General features: G+C 55.5%; 1 protein-coding gene across 1 annotated transcript in view; it reads left to right on the top strand.

Moving 5' to 3' along the window:
* The window catches only part of LOC139258423 (peripheral myelin protein 22-like), a 101,475-nt gene extending 79,631 nt beyond the window's left edge, over positions 1 to 21,844 (top strand). The window contains exons 2-5 of the mRNA XM_070874776.1: positions 2,987 to 3,082; positions 4,496 to 4,607; positions 18,115 to 18,255; positions 21,605 to 21,844. Of these exons, the coding sequence (XP_070730877.1) occupies positions 2,987 to 3,082; positions 4,496 to 4,607; positions 18,115 to 18,255; positions 21,605 to 21,768 (513 nt within the window). The 3' untranslated portion in view covers positions 21,769 to 21,844. The remainder of the gene's footprint in view (positions 1 to 2,986; positions 3,083 to 4,495; positions 4,608 to 18,114; positions 18,256 to 21,604) is intronic.
* The last annotated feature ends 1,009 nt before the right edge of the window (positions 21,845 to 22,853 follow it).

The following is a 22,853-nucleotide window of genomic DNA, read 5'->3' as shown; positions in this document are numbered from 1 at the left end:
TGAGTTAGGACACGGGGTCAGTGAGCATAGGGGGTGATGGGTGAGTGGGACTGGGTGTGAGTTAGGACACGGGGTCAGTGAGCACAGGGGGTGATGGGTGAGTGGGACTGGGTGTGAGTTAGGACACGGGGCAGTGAGCACAGGGGGTGATGGGTGAGTGGGACTGGGTGTGAGTTAGGACACGGGGTCAGTGAGCACAGGGAGTGATGGGTGAGTGGGACTGGGTGTGAGTTAGGACACGGGGCACAGGGGGTGATGGGTGAGTGGGACTGGGTGTGAGTTAGGACACGGGTCAGTGAGCACAGGGGGTGATGGGTGAGTGGGACAGGGTGTGAGTTAGGACACGGGTCAGTGAGCACAGGGGGTGATGGGTGAGTGGGACAGGGTGTGAGTTAGGACACGGGGACAGTGAGCACAGGGGGTGATGGGTGAGTGGGACTGGATGTGAGTTAGGACACGGGGTCAGTGAGCACAGGGGGTGATGGGTGAGTGGGACTGGGCGTGAGTTAGGACACGGGGTCAGTGAGCACAGGGGGTGATGGGTGAGTGGGACTGGGTGTGAGTTAGGACACGGGGTCAGTGAGCACAGGGGGTGATGGGTGAGTGGGACTGGGTGTGAGTTAGGACACGGGGCAGTGAGCACAGTGGGTGATGGGTGAGTGGGACTGGGTGTGAGTTAGGACACGGGGTCAGTGAGCACAGGGGGTGATGGGTGAGTGGGACTGGGTGTGAGTTAGGACACGGGGTCAGTGAGCACAGGGGGTGATGGGTGAGTGGGACTGGGTGTGAGTTAGGACACGGGGCAGTGAGCACAGGGGGTGATGGGTGAGTGGGACTGGGTGTGAGTTAGGACACGGGGCAGTGAGCACAGGGGGTGATGGGTGAGTGGGACTGGGTGTGAGTTAGGACACGGGGTCAGTGAGCACAGGGGGTGATGGGTGAGTGGGACTGGGTGTGAGTTAGGACACGGGGTCAGTGAGCACAGGGGGTGATGGGTGAGTGGGACTGGGTGTGAGTTAGGACACGGGGTCAGTGAGCACAGGGGGTGATGGTGAGTGGGACTTGGTGTGAGTTAGGACACGGGGTCAGTGAGCACAGGGGGTGATGGGTGAGTGGGACTGGGTGTGTGTTAGGACACGGGGTCAGTGAGCACAGGGGGTGATGGGTGAGTGGGACTGGGTGTGAGTTAGGACACGGGGCACAGGGGGTGATGGGTGAGTGGGACTGGATGTGATTTAGGACACGTGGCAGTGAACACAGGGGATGATGGGTGAGCGGACTGGGTGTGAGTTAGGACATGGGGTCAGTGAGCACAGGGGGTGATGGGTAAGTGGGACTGGGTGTGAGTTAGGATACGGGGTCAGTGAGCACAGGGGGTGATGGGTGAGTGGGACTGGGTGTGAGTTAGGACACGGGGTCAGTGAGCACAGCGGGTGATGGGTGAGTGGGACTGGGTGTGAGTTAAGACAGGGGGCACAGGGGGTGATGGGTGAGTGGGACTGGGTGCGAGTTAGGACACGGGGACAGTAAGCACAGGGTGTGATGGGTGAGTGGGACTAGGTATGAGTTAGGACACGGTGCACAGTGGGTGATGGGTGAGTGGGACTGGGTGTGAGTTAGGACACGGGGCAGTGAGCACAGGGGGTGATGGGTGAGTGGGACTGGGTGTGAGTTAGGACACGGGGACAGTGAGCACAGGGGGTGATGGGTGAGTGGGTCTGGGTGTGAGTTAGGACACGGGGACAGTGAGCACAGGGGGTGATGGGTGAGTGGGACTGGGTGTGAGTTAGGACACGGGGTCAGTGAGCACAGGGGGTGATGGGTGAGTGGGACTGGGTGTGAGTTAGGACACGGGGTCAGTGAGCACAGGGAGTGATGGGTGAGTGGGACTGGGTGTGAGTTAGGACACGGGGCACAGGGGGTGATGGGTGAGTGGGACTGGGTGTGAGTTAGGACACGGGGTCAGTGAGCACAGGGGGTGATGGGTGAGTGGGACTGGGCGTGAGTTAGGACACGGGGTCAGTGAGCACAGGGGGTGATGGGTGAGTGGGACTGGGTGTGAGTTAGGACACGGGGTCAGTGAGCACAGGGCGTGATGGGTGAGTGGGACTGGGTGTGAGTTAGGACACGGGTCAGTGAGCACAGAGGGTGATGGGTGAGTGGGACTGGGTGTGAGTTAGGACACGGGGTCAGTGAGCACAGGGGGTGATGGGTGAGTGGGACTGGGTGTGAGTTAGGACACTGGGTCAGTGAGCACAGGGGGTGATGGGTGAGTGGGACTGGGTGTGAGTTAGGACACTGGGTCAGTGAGCACAGGGGGTGACGGGTGAGTGGGACTGGGTGTGAGTTAGGACACGGGGTCAGTGAGCACAGGGTGATGGGTGAGTGGGACTGGGTGTGAGTTAGGACACGGGGTCAGTGAGCACAGGGGGTGATGGGTGAGTGGGACTGGGTGTGAGTTAGGACACGGGGTCAGTGAGCACAGGGGGTGATGGGTGAGCGGGACTGGGTGTGAGTTAGGACACGGGGTCAGTGAGCACAGGGGGTGATGGGTGAGCGGGACTGGGTGTGAGTTAGGACACGGGGTCAGTGAGCACAGGGGGTGATGGGTGAGTGGGACTGGGTGTGAGTTAGGACACGGGGTCAGTGAGCACAGGGGGTGATGGGTGAGCGGGACTGGGTGTGAGTTAGGACACGGGGTCAGTGAGCACAGGGGCTGATGGGTGAGTGGGACTGGGTGTGAGTTAGGACACGGGGTCAGTGAGCACAGGGGGTGATGGGTGAGTGGGACTGGGTGTGAGTTAGGACACGGGGTCAGTGAGCACAGGGGGTGATGGGTGAGTGGGACTCGGTGTGAGTTAGGACACGGGGCAGCCGAGTTTTGGATCACATCAATGAACAGGAACATGCAACAAGTGGGGACGTGAGACTTGCCCAGGTATGATGGTCCTATGTTTCTTTGATTCACCAATCTCCTCTCCATCAGGTTGGCGTGCTCTCCAGAATGTATCTACTTCTGCCCAGTCTCCTCCTCCTCCATCTGACAGCCCTCATCCTGCTCTACGTTGCCACAATCAACAATGTAAGGGAACTTTACTCTGTATCTAACCCCCTGTACCTGCCCTGGGAGTGTTTGATGGGACAGTGTAGAGGGAGCTTTACTCTGTATCTAACCCCCTGTACCTGCCCTGGGAGTGTTTGATGGGACAGTGTAGAGGGAGCTTTACTCTGTATCTAACCCCCTGTACCTGCCCTGGGAGTGTTTGATGGGACAGTGTAGAGGGAGCTTTACTCTGTATCTAACCCCCTGTACCTGCCCTGGGAGTGTTTGATGGGACAGTGTAGAGGGAGCTTTACTCTGTATCTAACCCCCTGTACCTGCCCTGGGAGTGTTTGATGGGGACAGTGTAGAGGGAGCTTTACTCTGTGTCTAACCCCCTGTACCTGCCCTGGGAGTGTTTGATGGGACAGTGTAGAGGGAGCTTTACTCTGTATCTAACCCCCCTGTACCTGCCCTGGGAGTGTTTGATGGGACAGTGTAGAGTGAGCTTTACTCTGTATCTAACCCCCTGTACCTGCCCTGGGAGTGTTTGATGGGACAGTGTAGAGGGAGCTTTACTCTGTATCTAACCCCCTGTACCTGCCCTGGGAGTGTTTGATGGGGACAGTGTAGAGGGAGCTTTACTCTGTATCTAACCCCCTGTACCTGCCCTGGGAGTGTTTGATGTGACAGTGTAGAGGGAGCTTTACTCTGTATCTAACCCCCTGTACCTGCCCTGGGAGTGTTTGATGGGACAGTGTCGAGGGAGCTTTACTCTGTATCTAACCCCCTGTACCTGCCCTGGGAGTGTTTGATGGGACAGTGTAGAGGGAGCTTTACTCTGTATCTAACCCCCTGTACCTGCCCTGGGAGTGTTTGATGGGACAGTGTAGAGGGAGCTTTACTCTGTATCTAACCCCCTGTACCTGCCCTGGGAGTGTTTGATGGGACAGTGTAGAGGGAGCTTTACACTGTATCTAACCCCCTGTACCTGCCCTGGGAGTGTTTGATGGGACAGTGTAGAGAGAGCTTTACTCTGTATCTAACCCCCTGTACCTGCCCTGGGAGTGTTTGATGGGACAGTGTAGATGGAGCTTTACTCTGTATCTAACCCCCTGTACCTGCCCTGGGAGTGTTTGATGGGACAGTGTAGAGGGAGCTTTACTCTGTATCTAACCCCCTGTACCTGCCCTGGGAGTGTTTGATGGGACAGTGTAGAGGGAGCTTTACTCTGTATCTAACCCCCTGTACCTGTCCTGGGAGTGTTTGATGGGACAGTGTAGAGGGAGCTTTACTCTGTATCTAACCCCTGTACCTGCCCTGGGAGTGTTTGATGGGACAGTGTAGAGGGAGCTTTACTCTGTATCTAACCCCATGCTGTATCTTGGTCACCAACCAGGAGAATAATTTGTTCCTTTTTTCAACTGCGGTCATGTTCCGTGGTGCTTCTCGCAGTCATGGTGGTGGTACGGCCAGGGGATGACGGGCGATCTTTGGCGTCATTGCTGGTTCAGTGACCTTGAAAATTCGTGGGACTGCAATTCCTCTCTCGTCAGTGGCGGTGAAGGTAAGAACAACTATCGCAGCTCCAGGTCATTGATGGTGCAGAGGAGATTTACCAGGATGTTGCACTGGAGAGGGTACAGAGGAGATTTACCAGGATGTTGCACTGGAGAGGGTACAGAAGAGATTTACCAGCATGTTGCACTGGAGAGGGTACAGAGGAGATTTACCAGGATGTTGCACTGGAGAGGGTACAGAGGAGATTTACCAGGATGTTGCACTAGAGAGGGTACAGAGGAGATTTACCAGGATGTTACACTGGAGAGGGTACAGAGGAGATTTACCAGGATGTTGCACTGGAGAGGGTACAGAGGAGATTTACCAGGATGTTGCACTGGAGAGGGTACAGAGGAGATTTACCAGGATGTTGCACTGGAGAGGGTACAGAGGAGATTTACCAGGATGTTGCACTAGAGAGGGTACAGAGGAGATTTACCAGGATGTTGCACTAGAGAGGGTGCAGAGGAGATTTGCCAGGATGTTGCACTAGAGAGGGTACAGAGGAGATTTACCAGGATGTTGCACTGGAGAGGGTACAGAGGAGATTTACCAGGATGTTGCACTGGAGAGGGTACAGAGGAGATTTACCAGGATGTTACACTAGAGAGGGTATAGAGGAGATTTACCAGGATGTTGCACTGGAGAGGGTACAGAGGAGATTTACCACGATGTTGCACTGGAGAGGGTACAGAGGAGATTTACCAGGATGTTGCACTAGAGAGGGTACAGAGGAGATTTACCACGATGTTGCACTGGAGAGGGTACAGAGGAGATTTACTAGGATGGTGCACTAGAGAGGGTACAGAGGAGATTTACCAGGATGTTGCACTAGAGAGGGTACAGAGGAGATTTACCAGGATGTTGCACTGGAGAAGGTACAGAGGAGATTTACCAGGATGTTGCACTGGAGAGAGTACAGAGGAGATTTACCAGGATGTTTTACTGGAGAGGGTACAGAGGAGATTTACCAGGATGTTACACTGGAGAGGGTGCAGAGGAGATTTACCAGGATGTTGCACTGGAGAGGGTACAGAGGAGATTTACCAGGATGTTACACTGGAGAGGGTGCAGAGGAGATAGAAACATAGAAACATAGAAACATAGAAAATAGGTGCAGGAGCAGGCCATTCGGCCCTTCTAGCCTGCACCGCCATTCAATGAGTTCATGGCTGAACATGAAACTTCAGTACCCCCTTCCTGCTTTCTCGCCATAACCCTTGATCCCCCGAGTAGTAAGGACTTCATCTAACTCCCTTTTGAATATATTTAGTGAATTGGCCTCAACTACTTTCTGTGGTAGAGAATTCCACAGGTTCACCACTCTCTGGGTGAAGAAGTTTCTCCTCATCTCGGTCCTAAATGGCTCACCCCTTATCCTTAGACTGTGTGAGCCCCTGGTTCTGGACTTCCCCAACATCGGGAACATTCTTCCTGCATCTAAACCTGTCTAAACCCGTCAGAATTTTAAACGTTTCCATGAGGTCCCCTCTCATTCTTCTGAACTCCAGTGAATACAAGCCCAGTTGATCCAGTCTTTCTTGATAGGTCAGTCCCACCATCCCGGGAATCAGTCTGGTGAACCTTCGCTGCACTCCCTCAATAGCAAGAATTTCCTTCCTCAAGTTAGGAGACCAAAACTGTACACAATATTCCAGGTGTGGCCTCACCAAGGCCCTGTACAACTGTAGCAACACCTCCCTGCTCCTATACTCAAATCCCCTTGCTATGAAGGCCAACATGCCATTTGCCTTCTTCACCGCCTGCTGTACCTGCATGGCCAACTTTCAATGACTGATGTCCCATGACACCCAGGTCTCGTTGCACCTTCCCTTTTCCTAATCTGTCACCATTCAGATAATAGTCTGTCTCTCTGTTTTTGCCACCAAAGTGGATAACCTCACATTTATCCACATTATACTTCATCTGCCATGCATTTGCCCACTCACCTAACCTATCCAAGTCACTCTGCAGCCTCATAGCATCCTCCTCACAGCTCACACCGCCACCCAGCTTAGTGTCATCTGCAAATTTGGAGATACTGCATTTAATCCCCTCGTCTAAATCATTAATGTACAATGTAAACAGCTGGGGCCCCAGCACAGAACCTTGCAGTACCCCACTAGTCACTGCCTGCCATTCTGAAAAGTCCCCATTTACTCCTACTCTTTGCTTCCTGTCTGACAACCAGTTCTCAATCCACGTCAGCACACTACCCCCAATCCCATGTACTTTAACTTTGCACATTAATCTCTTGTGTGGGACCTTGTCGAAAGCCTTCTGAAAGTCCAAATATACCACATCAACTGGTTCTCCCTTGTCCACTCTACTGGAAACATCCTCAAAAAATTCCAGAAGATTTGTCAAGCATGATTTCCCTTTCACAAATCCATGCTGACTTGGACCTATCATGTCACCTCTTTCCAAATGCACTGCTATGACATCCTTAATAATTGATTCCATCATTTTACCCACTACCGATGTCAGGCTGACCGGTCTATAATTCCCTGTTTTCTCTCTCCCTCCTTTTTTAAAAAGTGGGGTTACATTGGCTACCCTCCACTCCATAGGAACTGATCCAGAGTCAATGGAATGTTGGAAAATGACTGTCAATGCATCCGCTATTTCCAAGGTTACCTCCTTAAGTACTCTGGGATGCAGTCCATCAGGCCCTGGGGATTTATCGGCCTTCAATCCCATCAATTTCCCCAACACAATTTCCCAACTAATAAAGATTTCCCTCAGTTCCTCCTTCTTACTAGACCCTCCGACCCCTTTTATATCCGGAAGGTTGTTTGTGTCCTCCTTAGTGAATACTGAACCAAAGTACTTGTTCAATTGGTCCGCCATTTCTTTGTTCCCCGTTATGACTTCCCCTGATTCTGACTGCAGGGGACCTACGTTTGTCTTTACTAACCTTTTTCTCTTTACATACCTATAGAAACTTTTGCAATCCGCCTTAATGTTCCCTGCAAGCTTCTTCTCGTACTCCATTTTCCCTGCCCTAATCAAACCCTTTGTCCTCCTCTGCTGAGTTCTAAATTTCTCCCAGTCTCTGGGTTCGCTGCTATTTCTGGCCAATTTGTATGCCACTTCCTTGGCTTTAATACTATCCCTGATTTCCCTCGATAGCCACGGTTGAGCCACCTTCCCTTTTTTATTTTTACGCCAGACAGGAATGTACAATTGTTGTAGTTCATCCATGCGGTCTCTAAATGTCTGCCATTGCCCACCCACAGTCAACCCCTTCAGTATCATTCGCCAATCTATCCTAGCCAATTCACGCCTCATACCTTCAAAGTTACCCTTCTTTAAGTTCTGGACCATGATCTCTGAATTAACTGTTTCATTCTCCATCCTAATGCAGAATTCCACCATATTATGGTCACTCTTCCCCAAGGGGCCTCGCACAACGAGATTGCTAATTAATCCTCTCTCATTACACAACACCCAGTCTAAGATGGCCTCCCCCCTAGTTGGTTCCTCGACATATTGGTCTAGAAAACCATCCCTTATGCACTCCAGGAAATCCTCCTCCACCGTATTGCTTCCAGTTTGGTTAGCCCAATCTATGTGCATATTAAAGTCACCCATTATAACTGCTACACCTTTATTGCATGGACTCCTAATTTCCTGTTTGATGCCCTCCCCAACATCACTACTACTGTTTGGAGGTCTGTACACAACTCCTACTAACGTTCTTTGCCCTTTGGTGTTCTGCAGCTCTACCCATATAGATTCCACATCATCCAAGCTAATGTCTTTCCTAACTATTGCGTTAATCTCCTCTTTAACCAGCAATGCTACCCCACCTCCTTTTCCTTTTCTTCTATCCTTCCTGAATGTTGAATACCCCTGGATGTTGAGTTCCCAGCCCTGATCATCCTGGAGCCACGTCTCCGTAATCCCAATCACATCATATTTGTTAACATCTATTTGCACAGTTAATTCATCCACCTTATTGCGGATACTCCTTGCATGAAGACACAAAGCCTTCAGGCTTGTTTTTTTAACACCCTTTGTCCTTTTAGAATTTTGCTGTACAATGGCCCTTTTTGTTCTTTGCCTTGGGTTTTTCTGCCCTCCACTTTTCCTCATCTCCTTTCTGTCTTTTGCTTTTGCCTCCTTTTTGTTTCCCTCTGTCTCCCTGCATTGGTTCCCATCCCCCTGCCATATTAGTTTAAATCCTCCCCAACAGCAACAGCAACAGCACTAGATTTACCAGGATGTTGCACTAGAGAGAGTACAGAGGAGATTTACTAGGATGTTGTACTGGAGAGGGTACAGAGGAGATTTACCAGGATGTTGCACTGGAGAGGGTACAGAGGAGATTTACTAGGATGTTGCACTAGAGAGGGTACAGAGGAGATTTACCAGGATGTTGCACTGGAGAGGGTACAGAGGAGATTTACCAGGATGTTGCACTGGAGAGGGTACAGAGGAGATTTACCAGGATGTTGCACTGGAGAGGGTACAGAGGAGATTTACTCGGATGTTGTACTGGAGAGGGTACAGAGGAGATTTACCAGGATGTTGCACTGGAGAGGGTACAGAGGAGATTTACTAGGATGTTGCACTGGAGAGGGTACAGAGGAGATTTACCAGGATGTTGCACTAGAGAGGGTACAGAGGAGATTTACCAGGATGTTGCACTGGAGAGGGTACAGAGGAGATTTACCAGGATGTTGCACTAGAGAGGGTACAGAGGAGATTTACCAGGATGTTGCACTGGAGAGGGTACAGAGGAGATTTACCAGGATGTTGCACTAGAGAGGGTACAGAGGAGATTTACCAGGATGTTGCACTGGAGAGGGTACAGAGGAGATTTACCAGGATGTTGCACTAGAGAGGGTACAGAGGAGATTTACCAGGATGTTGCACTAGAGAGGGTACAGAGGAGATTTACCAGGATGTTGCACTGGAGAGGGTACAGAGGAGATTTACCAGGATGTTGCCGGGACTGGAGAATTTTAGCGATGAGGAAAGATTGGATAGGCTGGGGTTGTTTACTTTGGAACAGAGGAGGCTGAGGGGAGACCTGATTGAGGTGTATAAAATGATGAGGGGGGCCTGGATAGAGTGGATAGGACGGACCTGTTTCCCTTGGCAGAGGGGTCAACAACCAGGGGGCATGGATTGACATTAATTGGGGGGGGGGGGGGGTTTAGAGGGGGAAATGTCTTCACCCAGAGGGGGGTGGGGGTCTGGGGCAGGGTCTCAGGGTCTGGGACGGAACTCACGGCCTGAAAGGGCGTTCGAGGCAGAAACCCTCACCACAGCAGGCAGTGCACCTTGAAGTGCCGTATGCTACAGGGCGAGGGAGCCAGAGCGCGGAAAGCGGGATTAGGCCGGGACGGCTCTCGGTCGGCCGTGATGGACTCCTCCTGCGCGGTAAATTCCTGTGGTTCTCTGGTGTGGGATATGGAAGGTTAAAGGGTTGAGTTGATCGAGGTATTTCAGATTGTGTCAGGAATCGATGAGGGGGTTTATCCGCTGGGCGGTGGAGGGGGTCTAGGACAAGCGGGACATCTCCTTAAAATCAGAGCCAGGCCGTCCAGGAGAGAAGTTCGTGAAAAGACAGCTTCACACAAAATGTGGTCAATGTGGGACGCTCGATGTTTACACGGGATATACGCCCCAACCAGTCAATGCCGGTGTTTTTGTCCCACTCGCGCCATCTCCTGTCGTTCCTCATCTCACTCACCCTCTAGTCCCTTCTCCCTCATTCTCTTGTCCAGCCTTCCCCTTAAATGCCTCGATACTATTCGCCTCAACCACTCCCTGTGGCAGCGAGTTCCACATTCTCAGCACTCTCTGGGTAAAGAAGTTTCTCCTGAATTCCCCATTGGATTTATTCGTGACTGTCTTATTATTGATGGCCTCTAGTTATGCTCTTCCCCACAAGTGGAAACATTCTCTCTATATCCACTCGATCAAACCCTTTCATCATTTGAAAGACCTCTATTAGATCACCCCTCAACCTTTGCTTTTCTAGAGACAAGAGACCCGGCCTGTTCATCCTTTCCTGATCTGTACACCCTCGCATTTCTGGTGCCGTCCTTGTCAATCTTCTCTGCACCCGCTCCAGTGCCTCCATATTCTTTTTATAATATGGTGACCAGAACTGTGCACGGTGCTCCAAGTGTGGTCTAACCCAGGTATATGGAGACCAGAACTGTGCACGGTGCTCCAAGTGTGGTCTAACCCAGGTATATGGAGACCAGAACTGTGCACGGTGCTCCCAGTGTGGTCTAACCCTGGTATATGGAGACCAGAACTGTGCACGGTGCTCCCAGTGTGGTCTAACCCAGGTATATGGAGACCAGAACTGTGCACGGTGCTCCCAGTGTGGTCTAACCCAGGTATATGGAGACCAGAACTGTGCACGGTGCTCCCAGTGTGGTCTAACCCAGGTATATGGAGACCAGAACTGTGCACGGTGCTCCAAGTGTGGTCTAACCCAGGTATATGGAGACCAGAACTGTGCACGGTGCTCCCAGTGTGGTCTAACCCAGGTATATGGAGACCAGAACTGTGCACGGTGCTCCCAGTGTGGTCTAACCCAGGTATATGGAGACCAGAACTGTGCACGGTGCTCCAAGTGTGGTCTAACCCAGGTATATGGAGACCAGAACTGTGCACGGTGCTCCCAGTGTAGTCTAACCCAGGTATATGGAGACCAGAACTGTGCACGGTGCTCCAAGTGTGGTCTAACCCAGGTATATGGAGACCAGAACTGTGCACGGTGCTCCCAGTGTGGTCTAACCCAGGTATAAGGAGACCAGAACTGTGCACGGTGCTCCAAGTGTGGTCTAACCCAGGTATATGGAGACCAGAACTGTGCACGGTGCTCCAAGTGTGGTCTAACCCAGGTATATGGAGACCAGAACTGTGCACGGTGCTCCAAGTGTGGTCTAACCCAGGTATCTGGAGACCAGAACTGTGCAAGGTGATCCCAGTGTGGTCTAACCCAGGTATATGGAGACCAGAACTGTGCACGGTGCTCCAAGTGTGGTCTAACCCAGGTATATGGAGACCAGAACTGTGCACGGTGCTCCCAGTGTGGTCTAACCCAGGTATATGTAGACCAGAACTGTGCACGGTGCTCCCAGTGTGGTCTAACCCAGGTATATGGAGACCAGAACTGTGCACAGTGCTCCAAGTGTGGTCTAACCCGGGGATATGGAGACCAGAACTGTGCACGGTGCTCCCAGTGTGGTCTAACCCAGGTATATGGAGACCAGAACTGTGCACGGTGCTCCCAGTGTGGTCTAACCCAGGTATATGGAGACCAGAACTGTGCACGGTGCTCCCAGTGTGGTCTAACCCAGGTATATGGAGACCAGAACTGTGCACGGTGCTCCCAGTGTGTTCTAACCCAGGTATATGGAGACCAGAACTGTGCACGGTGCTCCCAGTGTGGTCTAACCCAGGGATATGGAGACCAGAACTGTGCACGGTGCTCCAAGTGTGGTCTAACCCAGGTATCTGGAGACCAGAACTGTGCACGGTGCTCCCAGTGTGGTCTAACCCAGGTATATGGAGACCAGAACTGTGCACGGTGCTCCAAGTGTGGTCTAACCCAGGTATATGGAGACCAGAACTGTGCACGGTGCTCCAAGTGTGGTCTAACCCAGATATATGGAGACCAGAACTGTGCACGGTGCTCCCAGTGTGGTCTAACCCAGGTATATGGAGACCAGAACTGTGCACGGTGCTCCAAGTGTGGTCTAACCCAGGTATATGGAGACCAGAACTGTGCACGGTGCTCCCAGTGTGGTCTAACCCAGGTATATGGAGACCAGAACTGTGCACGGTGCTCCCAGTGTGGTCTAACCCAGGTATATGGAGACCAGAACTGTGCACGGTGCTCCAAGTGTGGTCTAACCCAGGTATATGGAGACCAGAACTGTGCACGGTGCTCCCAGTGTAGTCTAACCCAGGTATATGGAGACCAGAACTGTGCACGGTGCTCCAAGTGTGGTCTAACCCAGGTATATGGAGACCAGAACTGTGCACGGTGCTCCCAGTGTGGTCTAACCCAGGTATAAGGAGACCAGAACTGTGCACGGTGCTCCAAGTGTGGTCTAACCCAGGTATATGGAGACCAGAACTGTGCACGGTGCTCCAAGTGTGGTCTAACCCAGGTATATGGAGACCAGAACTGTGCACGGTGCTCCAAGTGTGGTCTAACCCAGGTATCTGGAGACCAGAACTGTGCAAGGTGATCCCAGTGTGGTCTAACCCAGGTATATGGAGACCAGAACTGTGCACGGTGCTCCAAGTGTGGTCTAACCCAGGTATATGGAGAGCAGAACTGTGCACGGTGCTCCCAGTGTGGTCTAACCCAGGTATATGGAGACCAGAACTGTGCACGGTGCTCCCAGTGTGGTCTAACCCAGGTATATGGAGACCAGAACTGTGCACAGTGCTCCAAGTGTGGTCTAACCCGGGGATATGGAGACCAGAACTGTGCACGGTGCTCCCAGTGTGGTCTAACCCAGGTATATGGAGACCAGAACTGTGCACGGTGCTCCCAGTGTGGTCTAACCCAGGTATATGGAGACCAGAACTGTGCACGGTGCTCCCAGTGTGGTCTAACCCAGGTATATGGAGACCAGAACTGTGCACGGTGCTCCCAGTGTGTTCTAACCCAGGTATATGGAGACCAGAACTGTGCACGGTGCTCCCAGTGTGGTCTAACCCAGGGATATGGAGACCAGAACTGTGCACGGTGCTCCAAGTGTGGTCTAACCCAGGTATCTGGAGACCAGAACTGTGCACGGTGCTCCCAGTGTGGTCTAACCCAGGTATATGGAGACCAGAACTGTGCACGGTGCTCCAAGTGTGGTCTAACCCAGGTATATGGAGAGCAGAACTGTGCACGGTGCTCCCAGTGTGGTCTAACCCAGGTATATGGAGACCAGAACTGTGCACGGTGCTCCCAGTGTGGTCTAACCCAGGTATATGGAGACCAGAACTGTGCACAGTGCTCCAAGTGTGGTCTAACCCGGGGATATGGAGACCAGAACTGTGCACGGTGCTCCCAGTGTGGTCTAACCCAGGTATATGGAGACCAGAACTGTGCACGGTGCTCCCAGTGTGGTCTAGCCCAGGTATATGGAGACCAGAACTGTGCACGGTGCTCCCAGTGTGGTCTAACCCAGGTATATGGAGACCAGAACTGTGCACGGTGCTCCCAGTATGTTCTAACCCAGGTATATGGAGACCAGAACTGTGCACGGTGCTCCCAGTGTGGTCTAACCCAGGGATATGGAGACCAGAACTGTGCACGGTGCTCCCAGTGTGGTCTAACCCAGGTATATGGAGACCAGAACTGTGCACGGTGCTCCCAGTGTGGTCTAACCCAGGTATATGGAGACCAGAACTGTGCACAGTGCTCCAAGTGTGGTCTAACCCGGGGATATGGAGACCAGAACTGTGCACGGTGCTCCCAGTGTGGTCTAACCCAGGTATATGGAGACCAGAACTGTGCACGGTGCTCCCAGTGTGGTCTAACCCAGGTATATGGAGACCAGAACTGTGCACGGTGCTCCCAGTGTGGTCTAACCCAGGTATATGGAGACCAGAACTGTGCACGGTGCTCCCAGTATGTTCTAACCCAGGTATATGGAGACCAGAACTGTGCACGGTGCTCCCAGTGTGGTCTAACCCAGGGATATGGAGACCAGAACTGTGCACGGTGCTCCAAGTGTGGTCTAACCCAGGGATATGGAGACCAGAACTGTGCACGGTGCTCCCAGTGTGGTCTAACCCAGGTATATGGAGACCAGAACTGTGCACGGTGCTCCGAGTGTGGTCTAACCCAGGTATATGGAGACCAGAACTGTGCACGGTGCTCCGAGTGTGGTCTAACCCAGGTATATGGAGAGCAGAACTGTGCACGGTGCTCCCAGTGTGGTCTAACCCGGGTATATGGAGACCAGAACTGTGCACGGTGCTCCCAGTTTGGTCTAACCCAGGTATATGGAGACCAGAACTGTGCACGGTGCTCCCAGTGTGGTCTAACCCAGGTATATGGAGACCAGAACTGTGCACGGTGCTCCCAGTGTGGTCTAACCCAGGTATATGGAGAGCAGAACTGTGCACGGTGCTCCCAGTGTGGTCTAACCCAGGTATATGGAGAGCAGAACTGTGCACGGTGCTCCCAGTGTGGTCTAACCCAGGGATATGGAGACCAGAACTGTGCACGGTGCTCCCAGTGTGGTCTAACCCAGGTATATGGAGACCAGAACTGTGCACGGTGCTCCCAGTGTGGTCTAACCCAGGTATATGGAGACCAGAACTGTGCACGGTGCTCCCAGTGTGGTCTAACCCAGGTATATGGAGACCAGAACTGTGCACGGTGCTCCCAGTGTGGTCTAACCCAGGTATATGGAGAGCAGAACTGTGCACGGTGCTCCCAGTGTGGTATAACCATGGTATATGGAGACCAGAACTGTGCACGGTGCTCCCAGTGTGGTCTATCCCAGGTATATGGAGACCAGAACTGTGCACGGTGCTCCCAGTGTGGTCTAACCCAGGTATATGGAGAGCAGAACTGTGCACGGTGCTCCCAGTGTGGTCTATCCCAGGTATATGGAGACCAGAACTGTGCACGGTGCTCCCAGTGTGGTCTAACCCAGGTATATGGAGAGCAGAACTGTGCACGGTGCTCCCAGTGTGGTCTAACCCAGGGATATGGAGACCAGAACTGTGCACGGTGCTCCCAGTGTGGTGTAACCCAGGTATATGGAGACCAGAACTGTGCACGGTGCTCCCAGTGTGGTCTAACCAAGGTTCGATACAGGTTCAGCTTAATTCCCCCACTTTTCAATTCTGTTCCTCTAGAAATAAACCCCAGTTCCTGGTTTGCTTTGTATGGCTTTTCTAACCTGTGTTGCAACGTTTCGCGACTTGTGTATCTGTACCACGAGATTCCTTTGTTCCTCTACCCCCGACAAGTAATACGTAACCTCCCCATTCTTCCGACCATTTATCTGTGTTGAACTTGATTGGCCAATGGCATGCACATTCTGCAAGTTTATTAATGTCCGGTAATTTGTCGCAGTGTCCTCAGTGACCCCCCCACACACACCAATTTGATGTCACCCGCAGATTTAGAAAGCGTTGATGTAAATTGTGAACAACAGCGGTCCCAGTGTGCTGATCCCACTCCCCACCTTCTGCCACTGTGAAGAGTTCCCCTTTGCCCCGACTCTCTGCTTTCTGTCTTGAAGCCAGCCAGCGATCCATTCTGCTGCTTGTCCCCTGACTCCCCGTTCTCTGACCTTGTCCACCAGCCAGGGATGGGACACCTTATCGAAGGCCTTCTGAAAATCCCGATACATTACATCGACTGCATGACCCTTGTCGACTGTCTCTGTTACCTCTTCAACAAATTCAATGCGGTTGGTCAAGCAAGACTTTCCCCTCTGGAATCCAGGCTGACTATTCATTCTGAGATTTCTCGTTTCGAGATTCATCATTTTAAATTAAATCGGGAGCAGGAGTGGGCCATTCGGCCCCTCGAGCCAGCTCCGCCATCCAATGAGATCGCGTCCGATCGTTGACCTCAGCCCCGCTCTCCCGCCCGATCCCTCGCTTTCCCCTCGACCCCAAAAATCTCTCGATCTCAGCCTCAACAACTGAGCCTCCACAGCCCTCTGGGGCAGAGAATTCCAGAGTTCACCCCCCTCCGAGTGAAGAAATCCCTCCTCATCTCCGTCCTCAATGGCCGCCCCCTTATCCTGAGACTGTGTGACCCCTGGTTCCAGTCTCCCCAGCCCCGGGGCGGGGGGGAAACACCCTCCCTGCATCTACCCGGTCAAGCCCCCTCACATGCACTCCCTCAGTACCGCCCCTCTGACAGTGCGGGGCTCCCTCAGTACTGCCCCTCCGACAGTGCGGCACTCCCTCAGTACTGCCCCTCTGACAGTGCGGCACTCCCTCAGTACCGCCCCTCTGACAGTGCGGCACTCCCTCAGTACTGCCCCTCTGACAGTGCGGCACTCCCTCAGTACCGCCCCTCTGACAGTGCGGGGCTCCCTCAGTACTGCCCCTCTGACAGTGCGGGGCTCCCTCAGTACTGCCCCTCTGACAGTGCGGGGCTCCCTGAGTACTGCCCCTCTGGCAGTGCGGCGCTCCCTCAGTACTGCCCCTCCGACAGTGCGGCACTCCCTCAGTACTGACCCTCCGACAGTACAGCACTCCCTCAGTACTGTCCCTCCGACAGTACGGCACACCCTCAGTACTGTCCCTCCGACAGCGCAGTGCGGCACTCCCTCAGTACTGCCCCTCCGACAGTACGGCACTCCCTCAGTACTGTCCCTCCGACAGTACGGCACTCCTCAGTACTGTCCCTCCGACAGTACGGCACTCCCTCAGTACTGTCCCTCCGACAGCGCAGTGCGGCACTCCCTCAGTACTGCCCCTCCGACAGTACGGCACTCCCTCAGTACTGTCCCTCCGACAGTACGGCACTCCTCAGTACTGTCCCTCCGACAGTACGGCACTCCCTCAGTACTGTCCCTCCGACAGTACGGCACTCCCTCAGTACTGCCCCTCTGACAGCGCAGTGCGGCACTCCCTCAGCACTGCCCCTCCGACAGTACGGCACTCCCTCAGTACTGCCCCTCCGACAGCGCAGTACGGCACTCCCTCAGTACTGCCCCTCCGACAGCGCAGTATGGCACTCCCTCAGTACTGCCCCTCCGACAGCGCAGTACGGCACTCCCTCAGTACTGCCCCTCCGACAGTACGGCACTCCCTCAGTACTGCCCCTCCGACAGTACGGCGCTCCCTCAGTACTGCCCCTCCGACAGTGCGGCACTCCCTCAGTACTGCCCCTCCGACAGTGCGGCACTCCCTCAGTACTGCCCCTCCGACAGTACGGCGCTCCCTCAGTGCTGCCCCTCCGACAGCGCAGTACGGCACTCCCTCAGTACTGCCCCTCCGACAGTGCGGGGCTCCCTCAGTACTGCCCCTCCGACAGTACGGCACTCCCTCAGTACTGCCCCTCCGACAGTACGGCACTCCCTCAGTACTGCCCCTCCGACAGTACGGCACTCCCTCAGTACTGCCCCTCCGACAGTGCAGTACGGCGCTCCCTCAGTACTGCCCCTCCGACAGTACGGCACTCCCTCAGTACTGCCCCTCCGACAGTGCGGCACTCCCTCAGTACTGCCCCTCCGACAGTACGGCACTCCCTCAGTACTGCCCCTCCGACAGTGCAGTACGGCACTCCCTCAGTACTGCCCCTCCGACACTCCCTCAGTACTGCCCCTCCGACACTCGCTCAGTACTGCCCCTCCGACACTCCCTCAGTACTGCCCCTCCGACGCTCCCTCAGTACTGCCCCTCCGACGCTCCCTCAGTACTGCCCCTCCGACACTCCCTCAGTACTGCCCCTCCGACACTCGCTCAGTACTGCCCCTCCGACACTCGCTCAGTACTGCCCCTCCGACACTCCCTCAGTACTGGCACATTATCTAACCCAGTCTTTTCTCCCTCAGAGTGGCTCCACGCGGTGCAAGCCTCAATGGTTATCGCTGTCATGTTCTCGACTGCCTCCTTCGTGATCTTTCTCTGTCAGCTCTACACACTTCGAAGGGGGAGCCTGTTCTACGCCACAGGCCTCTTCCAGATCTTTGCAGGTGAGACACTTGTCCCCTAAGCCCATCCCTCCCGTCCCCTAACTCCCCCATCGAAGCCCATCCCTCCCGTCCCCTAACTCCCCCATCGAAGCCCATCCCTCCCGTCCCCTAACCCCATCGAAGCCCATCCCTCCCGTCCCCTAACCCTCCCATCGAAGCCCATCCCTCCCATACCCTAACCCTCCCATCGAAGCCCATCCCTCCCATACCCTAACCCTCCCATCGAAGCCCATACCTCCCGTACCCTAACCCTCCCATCGAAGCCCATCCCTCCCGTCCCCTAACCCTCCCATCGAAGCCCATCCCTCCCGTCCCCTAACCCTCCCATCGAAGCCCATACCTCCCGTACCCTAACCCTCCCATCGAAGCCCATCCCTCCCGTCCCCTAACCCTCCCATCGAAGCCCATCCCTCCCGTCCCCTAACCCCATCGAAGCCCATCCCTCCCGTCCCCTAACCCTCCCATCGAAGCCCATCTCTCCAGTCCCCTAACCCTCCCATCGAAGCCCATCCCTCCCGTCCCCTAACCCTCCCATCGAAGCCCATCCCTCCCGTCCCCTAACTCTCCCATCGAAGCCCATCCCTCCTGTCCCATAACCCCATCAAAGCCCATCCCTCCCGTCCCCTAACCCTCCCATCGAAGCCCATCCCTCCCGTCCCCTAACTCCATCGAAGCCCATCCCTCCCGTCCCCTAACCCTCCCATCGAAGCCCATCCCTCCCGTCCCCTAACCCTCCCATCGAAGCCCATCCCTCCCGTCCCCTAACCCTCCCATCGAAGCCCATCCCTCCCGTCTCCTAACCCTCCCATCGAAGCCCATCCCTCCCGTCCCCTAACTCCATCGAAGCCCATCCCTCCCGTCCCCTAACCCTCCCATCGAAGCCCATCCCTCCCGTCCCCTAACCCTCCCATCGAAGCCCATCCCTCCCGTCCCCTAACCCTCCCATCGAAGCCCATCCCTCCCGTCCCCTAACTCCATCGAAGCCCATCCCTCCCGTCCCCTAACCCTCCCATCGAAGCCCATCCCTCCCGTCCCCTAACCCTCCCATCGAAGCCCATCCCTCCCGTCCCCTAACCCTCCCATCGAAGCCCATCCCTCCCGTCCCCTAACCCTCCCATCGAAGCCCATCCCTCCCGTCTCCTAACCCTCCCATCGAAGCCCATCCCTCCCGTCCCCTAACCCCATCGAATCCCATCCCTCCCGTCCCCTAATCCTCCCATCAAAGCCCATCCCTCCCGTCCCCTAACCCTCCCATCGAAGCCCATCCCTCCCGTCCCCTAACCCCATCGAAGCCCATCCCTCCCGTCCCTTAACTCTCCCATCGAAGCCCATCCCTCCCTTCCCCTAACCCTCCCATCGAAGCCCATCCCTCCCGTCCCCTAACCCCATCGAAGCCCATCCCTCCCGTCCCCTAACCCTCCCATCGAAGCCCATCCCTCCTGTCCCCTAACCCCATCGAAGCCCATCCCTCCCGTCCCCTAACCCTCCCATCGAAGCCCATCCCTCCCGTCCCCTAACCCTCCCATCGAAGCCCATCCCTCCCGTCCCCTAACCCCATCGAAGCCCATCCCTCCCGTCCCCTAACCCTCCCATCGAAGCCCATCCCTCCCGTCCCCTAACCCCATCGAAGCCCATCCCTCCCGTCCCCTAACCCTCCCATCGAAGCCCATCCCTCCCGTCCCCTAACCCTCCCATCGAAGCCCATCCCTCCAGTCCCCTAACCCCATCGAAGCCCATCCCTCCCGTCCCCTAACCCTCCCATCGAAGCCCATCCCTCCCGTCCCCTAACCCTCAGTGTGTGGAGACAGGAGCCTCTCGGTCCCTGTGGGTGAGGGTCAATGGGTTACTGAGGGAGACGGGAGCCTCTCGGTCCCTGTGGGTGAGGGTCAGTGGGTTACTGAGGGAGACGGGAGCCTCTCGGTCCCTGTGGGTGAGGGTCAGTGGGTTACTGAGGGAGACGGGAGCCTCTCGGTCCCTGTGGGTGAGGGTCAGTGGGTTACTGAGGGAGACGGGAGCCTCTCGGTCCCTGTGGGTGAGGGTCAGTGGGTTACTGAGGGAGACGGGAGCCTCTCGGTCCCTGTGGGTGAGGGTCAGTGGGTTACTGAGGGAGACGGGAGCCTCTCGGTCCCTGTGGGTGAGGGTCAGTGGGTTACTGAGGGAGACGGGAGCCTCTCGGTCCCTGTGGGTGAGGGTCAGTGGGTTACTGAGGGAGACGGGAGCCTCTCGGTCCCTGTGGGTGAGGGTCAGTGGGTTACTGAGGGAGACGGGAGCCTCTCGGTCCCTGTGGGTGAGGGTCAGTGGGTTACTGAGGGAGACGGGAGCCTCTCGGTCCCTGTGGGTGAGGGTCAGTGGGTTACTGAGGGAGACGGGAGCCTCTCGGTCCCTGTGGGTGAGGGTCAGTGGGTTACTGAGGGAGACGGGAGCCTCTCGGTCCCTGTGGGTGAGGGTCAGTGGGTTACTGAGGGAGACGGGAGCCTCTCGGTCCCTGTGGGTGAGGGTCAGTGGGTTACTGAGGGAGACGGGAGCCTCTCGGTCCCTGTGGGTGAGGGTCAGTGGGTTACTGAGGGAGACGGGAGCCTCTCGGTCCCTGTGGGTGAGGGTCAGTGGGTTACTGAGGGAGACGGGAGCCTCTCGGTCCCTGTGGGTGAGTGTCAGTGGGTTACTGAGGGAGACGGGAGCCTCTCGGTCCCTGTGGGTGAGGGTCAGTGGGTTACTGAGGGAGACGGGAGCCTCTCGGTCCCTGTGGGTGAGGGTCAGTGTGTTACTGAGGGAGACGGGAGCCTCTCGGTCCCTGTGGGTGAGGGTCAGTGGGTTACTGAGGGAGACGGGAGCCTCTCGGTCCCTGTGGGTGAGGGTCAGTGGGTTACTGAGGGAGACGGGAGCCTCTCGGTCCCTGTGGGTGAGGGTCAGTGGGTTACTGAGGGAGACGGGAGCCTCTCGGTCCCTGTGGGTGAGGGTCAGTGGGTTACTGAGGGAGACGGGAGCCTCTCGGTCCCTGTGGGTGAGGGTCAGTGGGTTACTGAGGGAGACGGGAGCCTCTCGGTCCCTGTGGGTGAGGGTCAGTGGGTTACTGAGGGAGACGGGAGCCTCTCGGTCCCTGTGGGTGAGGGTCAGTGGGTTACTGAGGGAGACGGGAGCCTCTCGGTCCCTGTGGGTGAGGGTCAGTGGGTTACTGAGGGAGACGGGAGCCTCTCGGTCCCTGTGTGTGAGGGTCAGTGGGTTACTGAGGTAGACGGGAGCCTCTCGGTCCCTGTGGGTGAGGGTCAGTGGGTTACTGAGGGAGACGGGAGCCTCTCGGTCCCTGTGGGTGAGGGTCTCGTTGAATGACCTTGATGTTTTGACTTGGCAGGTCTGTGTCTGATGGCTGCCGCCCTGATTTACACCCTGCATGTGATGGACATTCACCAGGACAGTACTGGGAGCTTCAGCTACTGCTTTGCCTTGGCGTGGATTGCATTTGCACTCACCCTCTCCAGTGGAGTCATGTACATACACCTTCGCAAGCTCGAATAATCTCGACAGTGTCCGCGCTGACTCAGTGGGGTAACGCTCTCTCTCTCGCCTCCAGACTCGAGCCCCATAAACCAGGCCCACACTCCTCGGGGGCAGTACTGAGGGAGTGCCGTACTGTCGGAGGGGCTGTACTGAGGGAGTGCCGCACTGTCGGAGGGTCAGTACTGAGGGAGTGCCGCACTGTCGGAGGGGCAGTACTGAGGGAGTGCCTCACTGTCGGAGGGGCAGTACTGAGGGAGCGCCGCACTGTCGGAGGGGCAGTACTGAGGGAGTGCTGCACTGTCGGAGGGGCAGTACTGAGGGAGTGCCTCACTGTCGGAGGGGCAGTACTGAGGGAGTGCCGTACTGTCGGAGGGGCTGTACTGAGGGAGTGCTGTACTGTCGGAGGGGCGTAACTGAGGGAGTGCCGTACTGTCGGAGGGGCAGTACTGAGGGAGCGCCGCACTGTCGGAGGGGCTGTACTGAGGGAGTGCTGTACTGTCGGAGGGGCTGTACTGAGGGAGTGCTGTACTGTCGGAGGGGCAGTACTGAGGGAGTGCTGTACTGTCGGAGGGGCAGTACTGAGGGAGTGCTGTACTGTCGGAGGGGCAGTACTGAGGGAGCGCCGTACTGTCGGAGGGGCAGTACTGAGGGAGCGCCGTACTGTCGGAGGGGCAGTACTGAGGGAGCCCCGCACTGTCGGAGGGGCAGTACTGAGGGAGCCCCGCACTGTCGGAGGGGCAGTACTGAGGGAGTGCCGTACTGTCGGAGGGGCAGTATGAGGGAGTGCCGCACTGTCGGAGGGGCAGTACTGAGGGAGAGCCGCACTGTCGGAGGGGCCCTCTTTCGGGATGAGCCGTTAAACCGAGGCCCCCGTCTGCCCTCTCGGGCGGATGTAAAAGATCCCGGGGCCACAATTTGGAAGAAGAGCAGGGGGAGTTCTCCCCGGTGTCCTGGGGCCAATATTTATCCCTCGACCAACATCACTGAAACAGATTAATCCGGGTCATTATCACATCGCTGTGTGTGGGAGCTTGCTGTGCGTGAATTGACTGCCGCGTTTCCCACATTACTACAGTGACCACAGGCTCCATTCATAGAATCAG

This window comes from Pristiophorus japonicus, unplaced genomic scaffold (genome assembly GCF_044704955.1).
Source record: "Pristiophorus japonicus isolate sPriJap1 unplaced genomic scaffold, sPriJap1.hap1 HAP1_SCAFFOLD_972, whole genome shotgun sequence".
Classification (NCBI taxonomy): domain Eukaryota; kingdom Metazoa; phylum Chordata; class Chondrichthyes; family Pristiophoridae; genus Pristiophorus; species Pristiophorus japonicus.
This window is presented reverse-complemented; position numbering and strand designations above follow the sequence as displayed.